Below are 7,429 nucleotides of genomic sequence, written 5' to 3'. Positions count from 1 at the left end.
CGCTGTTGCAAAAACAAGTATTCCTATATCTCAAAACTTTGCCAATAGTCCCCTCCCGTGTCGGTTGAATCGCAGCCCGCCGAAATCCATAGTCGCGGTCGTCCCCACCGCCACGTCACCGTCTACGTTTCTTCGCGTTTGTATTCGAACGTGTACCCTCCAGCGATTGGTGCGTTGTTTCCAGACTTTGCTGTAAAACTGCTATAATTCAGACCGCACCGTTAAAACCACGTAATTTTCCTATCGTTTACATACACGAGTATGTACTCTAACCTGCACGCCTGGACCCTCAACGAAACGATGCAAATGTTGACTTTCAAATAGATACGTGCGACAAATGAATAAGTTTGATAAGCAGCCAAGTATATAGTAAACACGCGTTTTGCTGGAAATATCATTCCAAATGTCGACTTGGATACGTACGTACAATCTTAGCAGTCTCTAAAAGAAGCGATCGCTTTTTATCCAACAAAAGGTAGATTTAAAGACCTTTTATGCCTTTATACTTGCACAAATTTCGCCGAAACAATCATCATTATCAGCACTCAAAGCGATTTGTCGTTCGAACGTAACAATGAACCAACGGAACGATTAAACTTGAGTTGGCGAGCACGAATCTCAGACTGGTGCGCAATTTTTCTCTCGTAATTAAGAAACGTTCCATGTACTCGTCGATAGCGAACGTTAATGCGTTTTTAAGACGGAAAAGAGACCGACACGAGAAATCGCAAAATCCTCCTACACGAATTACAAGGACGGATCGAAAATATTTGTTTGGTTTTAGAATCGCGTTACAAATCAACCGTTAAACTAGCAAACAATAATACTAGTAGACCGTCGTGCTGGCATCGGCATAACATCTCGTCGCGTCGTAAGAGATGGCGAATAGTACATGATGGTATTCGTTCATCGAGAGAATATAACAGTGGTTAGCGAAGCGGTGCGATGAAATAATGTTTGAGCGGCGATGTGTTATCGATTGGCCGTCGGTTATCACCGATATGGTTTCAGCGTTGCATCAACAAACCCGTCTAAATGCGAACAGAGAAAACTAATCTCGCGTAAAAACATGGCTCGTCATTGATCCTGTTTCCATCAAGGAAAATATGTACAATAAATTAATTCCGTTTGAAGACGGTTGACGGTTGACGGTTTGAACAGTAGTGGTGCCCCTTTTGCAATGATATCGGAGGAAATGTACCGAGTTCCCGTCCCGGTCGGCTATTACCAAAGTACGAAAGGATGGAACGCGGACCGTATAACGAAGGAAAGGTATCGGTTGGCAGGAAATAAATCGCTATGACGAACCGAGACGATTAGTATAGGAAGAGGAAGAGTAAGAGGAAGAGAGAGAGAGAGAGAGGAGGGGGACAATGTTAGCCCATAATTTGACATCACTCGTGTTCCGTCGGTAACTCTGGCTTAATTACATTCCACGATGCTTGCCGCTGATTGTATTCTCGGACAGAGTTATGTTTCCCAAGACAACGACGAAGATGCTTTGAAAGTTTAAAGGAATTTCGCATCGAAGCGACGCGACGCGACGCGACGCGACTCTGGTTGCAAAATGCATTTACACACGCAAATATTGGTGAAGGAAAAAAATGAAAAGTTAGCTTGTTATTTTACGGACGCGTGAAAACACTAGAGCTAGAAAAATGACACGGGAAGAATAGGTCGGGCTAGCAGAGAGTTAATTTTATCCGTAGGAGGGCAAAGTTAGGTTCACCTACACCGTGAAAAGGGAAAAGGAGCTTTTACGAGGCGAACCGTCTGTGCAGGCCGCGATGAAAAAAGCCTGCTCATCGGAGCTTGCGACGACGGGAAACCGAAGCGATCGACGGTCATCGAGGCTTGTCAGGCTTCTGGAAGCTTTGATCGCTCGGCCGGATGCGGTTTCTCGTTAAACACAGAGAAACTCGTAACAGACGAGGCTGTACTTGCAACGAAAAAGGACACACGTTACGTTTATTATACATATACATGTATTTTTCTCTGGCACCGCGAGTCTACGCGAGTCTCCGCGATAAATATTATACATAGTAGTGTGGTAAACATTCCGGCACGAGGCTCGAGAGAAAATCGAGCTTTTCCAGCGTTGGAAATCGTATCCCGAAAACATGGCCATCCTCAATCTTCGACACTCAATCAACATCCCAATTTCAATCAGGGACGCTACCTCTTTTTATAGTTCCGTCCAGATATTTATTTTCCTCGGATCTGGCTTCACTGATTCATCTACACCTATACTATCGATGAACAATTCATTGAAATATATCGCCTCTGTTTAGAAATTCATCCCAAGTTAAACGGGCTACCCTACAAATATCTAGCGACAAAATCTCCAAGCCAAAGCGGATCATTTCTTCTGGTTCCGAACAACATATTTATCGCAAACTTGTATTCGTTTATCATCTTCTTTTCTCAAGTCCGCCATCTATTCCCCAGTGTCTACGGGCTGCGTTGTCACAAAGAAACGAAGGCGAAGCCTCCGTCCGATGACGGAGAGTAAACGAAAATGTCGAGTTAAATTGCTCGTCTCGCGTCCTGCCTTCCATCCTTAAAAACTGTCAAGATCCGGCAAATGGTTTGCCGTGACTATGCGTTTTTATTTCTGTCTCCATCTTCTTTTTCTTTCTTTTTCTTCTTTTTTTTTGCGCAGATAAACGATCAAGAAACTCGAGGTAGTACGAAAGCCAACATTGAGCCAACGAATGAAGAAAGTTTTCGTTTAATACTAATAGCTTGGCTGTAGCATATCGAAGTCAGTCTTGCACAGTACTATTAGTTATACAAACTCGGCACGTCTCTCTGCGATAAGACTAACGTTGCGTCGGCCTCGTCACACGCACAACTAACGCACAATTAATCCGAGTGTAATTCCAGCCGCGCGTCGCGTTTTCTACTAGTCCAGCTGGTGGCACTGATAAACAAAAGAAAATGAAGGCTACGGAAAGACAAGGAAGCGACCGTAATTAGGGTGTCTCGCGACGCGACAGATGCTTTGGATGCAAAACATCGAGACGCGGCTATTACTCGTTTCACGTAAACGAATTTCGAGAAATTCAGTCTCGTTAGAAGACTATGAGAGAATCTCTTTCACGAGGCTTTACGGAATAATAAGAATTTCATCTCGCTCGTTTGGTCGCTCGAATCACGACACTGTTTAAAGCACTCGGTACAAGAGCACAAGAGGAAGAATATTATCTAATCTATAAGTGACATCGATACGCTTCTAGGTATCTGCGCAAACGGAAATGGAAATTCAGCGGTTTCGCAAACCGGAAAGGAACAACGAACTGGTCTCTTGTAATACTGGCATTAAAATTGCAAACCGTGCAACGGTGGATTCACCAATATTTTCATCTTCTTCTATTCCATTTCACCACCCTCTCTCAACGACTATGATTGTCCGCAGAGATGTTGAAGTACTAACGTCGAGACAGTGTTCGAGCGACAATAAATGAAAGCTGCCGTTAGTCATGGAAACGCGACTGCGGATGCGTCATATTAAAATCCAGCATTGTTCGTCTCTTGTATGCAGACAGAGACAACGTCGGAAAACCGAGTTACAGCCAGGAGGGAACGGAAGAGAGTGAAATCGAATGGAGAGGTGGTACACTTTGGTATAATACATACATATATGTACAGGTTGATCGCGTCGTTATCGTCTCATACTTTTTCCTTGCAAAACTATAATAACAATGATGAAACGATGAATGATGACAAAGAAAGCAAAAACAGCAAAGGGTTGTAGGCCAATTAATAAGTTACCGCTGTATGAGAAGGTATTAGAGTTGGTAGTAAAGAGTCAAATAGAGAAATATCAGGTAGCAAATGAGATTATAACAGAGCATCAGAGTCGGACTTTAGAAAACAATATTTGTGTAAAACGACGATTGAAATCGTGGTTGATTAAAATAAGTGAACGAAGGGAAAATCGTTGGAGTAATCTTTTTGGGCCTGGAGGTTCGAGGTGATTCAACTTCACTAACACCTTTTTTATAATTACTTCCTTTATAAGAATTAATGTCCGTTTATTTGGTTACAATTACACCTGTAAGTTTATCGCACTTACAATAGCTCTCTCTCTCTCTCTCTCTCTCCTCTTCTCACCAGTTATTTCTTAAAACTGCCAGTACAATCTGCACAAATCTACCGCAATAATATATCACATGAATCGATAACAAGAAGAAAATATCTTGTTAAATAAGTTTTCAGATAAAGCATATCAGGCATATTAAGCATAATAGCTAAGATTCGCTTTCTTCTTTGCTTGAACCTCGTTGATAGCTTCCATTAAATCTTCGTGTGTAACTGCAGTCGCATTAGTACGTCTCAACGCTATCATACCCTATAAAAATAAATTTCTATTATAATACTAAAAGAAAATGGTGATTCGTAAATTTAGTTCACGTACAGCTTCTACGCATACGGCTTTGCATTGGGCGCCATTAAAATCGTCGGTAGATCTGGACAATTCATCAAAATTAACATCAGGAGACATGTTCATTTTTCTCGAATGAATTTGCATTATACGCGCCCTGGCTTCTTCGTTGGGATGCGGAAATTCAATTTTTCTATCGAGACGACCAGATCTTAACAATGCCGGATCTAATATATCAACACGATTCGTGGCTGCTATTACTTTGATATCGGCAGTTGAACTAAATCCATCCAATTGATTCAATAGTTCCAACATGGTACGTTGTACCTCCCTATCACCAGCTTTCTCAGAGTCAAATCTTTTCGTACCGATTGCATCTAACTCGTCGATAAAAATAATTGCTGGTGCCTTTTCCTTGGCAAGCGAAAACGCATCTCTTACCAATTTTGCACCATCTCCGATAAACATTTGAACAAGTTGTGGACCAGCTAGTTTGAGAAAGGTAGACTTTGTCTGGGCTGCGCAAGCTCTGGCTAGCAAAGTTTTGCCAGTTCCCGGTGGCCCGTACAAAAGTACACCTTTAGGAGGTTGGATACCAAGGTTTACAAATTTCTGTTTGTGCGTCATAGGTAAGACAACGGCTTCTATTAATTCTTGAATTTGTTTGTCCAAACCACCGATGTCTGAATATTGTTCCGTAGGTCTCTCATCCACTTCCATAGCTTTGACTCTCGCATCATATTCAGCAGGCAACGTTTCAAGAACAAGGTAGCTGTCTTTGTTGACACCTACCAGATCTCCAGGTTTCAGGGCCTCCGCATCAACCAAACCAATCACAGGTAGAAAATATGTTTGACGTGTGGAAGTTTTAATAACCGCACATTTGCCTTTCCTTTGAGCATCCAAATCAACAACTGCGCCGTCTTCTTGTCCCATATCTTGAGGGTCGATGTCTAACAGCTCTATGACATTAGCCACCAGATAAGGTAAAGTTTTGTTTACTTTAATCTTTTCTGTATTTTCCTTAATTTTATTATTTTCTAACTGAACATCTTGCTCGATGCGTATTAACTGGGTTTTCATAATTGTTATTTCGTTATATAACACACGTGTACGCAACCGAATTTGATCCAATGACATTTTTGAAACATCATCACCCAAAGTCTCCTACGGATAAATACAATTAAAATTATTAGCTAGTAACTAGACTACAAATTATATACATTTACGGTATATACAAATATTAATGCACTGTCCACTCGGAAGGTAGATTTTTTGTTTAATTATTTAATTTTATTAATTCTAAATAACAAACAATTTCTCTAGTCGTTCGTTAAACAATAATTTCATTCCTATGAAGTAGTGGTTATAAACATTCGCAATACTTATCAGTAATGTTTACAATGTTAACGGGCAATGCTTATCTTGAAAATATTAAAAGGACAAGAATAAAACCATTTTAAATCGAATATTAAACGTTAAGAAAGGCAACTTATAACATAAAATACGTAGAATTATTGAATCTTGAGTTGGTTTATACGCGCTTGTCATTCTACCCTAACCCTAACTTTCCTAACCATGTACAAAATGAATGCGAAGTTTGTACCTCTCCCCAAAGAGCTTTATCCTCGAGACCGGACATTTATTATAATAATTTCGTTATCCTTCTAATGTAAGAGCTATGAAATGTGTAAGGTTTTGAGAGTTTTCTGGAATTTTGCTCACTAGAGTCAACTTTATAACAACACACCTTCTATTCCCTTCAATACGTTTGCAACAGTGAGCAAGAGTGAGCTGGTGTGAGCCGGGGGCGAGCTGGAGTGGGAATAGCACAGGCGACATAACGGCATAACCTCATCGAATCTTGTTACTTTAGGTTGCTTTAGGACCTCAAGTTTAGGTCGTCGGTAAGAAGGAAAAGAACGTGCGTTATTCTTTTCCCAAGATTATGGTAAGCAATTTTATATTTATAAACAGTCTGAGATTGTAGTCCTATCTGACATACATAATATTTCGTAGGGAGAAGAGGAAGACGAGCGAACAAATATACGAAGGTTGTGGGATGTGGCACGTAAAACAAGGTTATTGCTATTTCGACTGTTATCGTTGGTTTCTTTATGAGAGAAGAGAAGTAATCCAACATAATTTCAATTTTGCAGGAAGAAAAGAAAGATAAGTGATCGGAGACGTTAGCGGAGGTTATCGGATGGGAGATGTCAATCGAGGTTATTCCTTTTTGAAGTGAAGTTTTTTTTTTCTGTTCAAGATTGTGCCCTAACCCAGACCTAACCCAGACCTAACCCAGACCAAACCCAGACCTAACCCAGACCAAACCCAGACCTAACCCAGACCTAACCCAGACATAACCCACACCTAACCCAGACATAACCCAGACATAACCCAGACCTAACCCAGACCCAACCCAGACCCAACCCAGACCTAACCCAGACATAACCCAGACCTAACCCAGACCAACAGCACCAATAGATTTCCCATTCCCCGCCACTAGAGGGATATCAGCGTCAAACAAGCGACATTCTCGCAAGCGCTCGAGCAGTCTCCTTTTCGTATAAATACAACTTCCAAATTACCTTCCATTGGGGCCGCGATATGACCGATTGCTACATTTGGCCGGTGGTGCTCCATTTTCGCCAGTGATGCTTCATTTACATCACGGTCAGCGAGGGATATCTCTCCGAGTATTAACTCTGTAAGGGTTATCTCTGCGAGGGTTATTTCTACGATGGTTATCTCTGCGCGGGTTATCTCTGCGAGGGTTATCTCTGCCAGGGTTATTTCTACGAGGGTTATCTCTGCGCGTGTTATCTCTGCGAGGGTTATCTCTGCACGTGTTATCTCTGCAACGGTTATGTCTGCGAGGGTTATTTCTGCGCGGGTTATCTCAGCGAGGGTTATTTCTGCAAGGGTTATCTCTGCAACGGTTATGTCTGCGAGGGTTATTTCTGCAAAGGTTATCTCTGCGCGGGTTATCTCGGCGAGGGTTATTTCCGCGAGGGTTATTTCTGCGAGGGTTATCTCTGC

At 41.7% G+C, this 7,429-nt stretch overlaps 1 protein-coding gene and 1 long non-coding RNA gene across 4 annotated transcripts; one reads left to right on the top strand and one right to left on the bottom strand.

Moving 5' to 3' along the window:
- Positions 1–2,628: 2,628 nt before the first annotated feature.
- LOC128885941 (26S proteasome regulatory subunit 6A-B-like) lies at positions 2,629–6,278 on the bottom strand. 2 transcript variants are annotated; one of them, XM_054140356.1, is made up of 3 exons: positions 6,138–6,278; positions 4,421–5,554; positions 2,629–4,354 (listed from the first exon to the last, which is right to left on the bottom strand). In XM_054140356.1, the coding sequence occupies exons 2-3, from the start codon at positions 5,525–5,527 to the stop codon at positions 4,241–4,243; spliced, it is 1,221 nt and encodes a 406-aa protein (XP_053996331.1). In that variant the 5' UTR covers positions 5,528–5,554; positions 6,138–6,278; the 3' UTR covers positions 2,629–4,240. The 2 variants fall into 2 exon arrangements, with proteins under 2 accessions (XP_053996331.1, XP_053996321.1); XM_054140346.1 differs by having other exon boundaries at positions 5,994–6,161.
- On the top strand, positions 5,231–6,655 carry LOC128886109 (uncharacterized). 2 transcript variants are annotated; one of them, XR_008459737.1, is made up of 4 exons: positions 5,231–5,373; positions 6,116–6,338; positions 6,407–6,468; positions 6,547–6,655. It is a non-coding gene; the product is annotated as an uncharacterized LOC128886109 (long non-coding RNA). The 2 variants fall into 2 exon arrangements; XR_008459738.1 differs by having other exon boundaries at positions 5,357–5,373; positions 6,168–6,338.
- The last annotated feature ends 774 nt before the right edge of the window (positions 6,656–7,429 follow it).

This window comes from Hylaeus anthracinus, unplaced genomic scaffold, assembly GCF_026225885.1.
Source record: "Hylaeus anthracinus isolate JK02 unplaced genomic scaffold, UHH_iyHylAnth1.0_haploid 0, whole genome shotgun sequence".
Classification (NCBI taxonomy): Eukaryota; Metazoa; Arthropoda; class Insecta; order Hymenoptera; family Colletidae; genus Hylaeus; species Hylaeus anthracinus.
The sequence above is the reverse complement of the archived record's forward strand: the minus strand, read 5'-3'. Positions and strand labels throughout refer to the sequence as shown.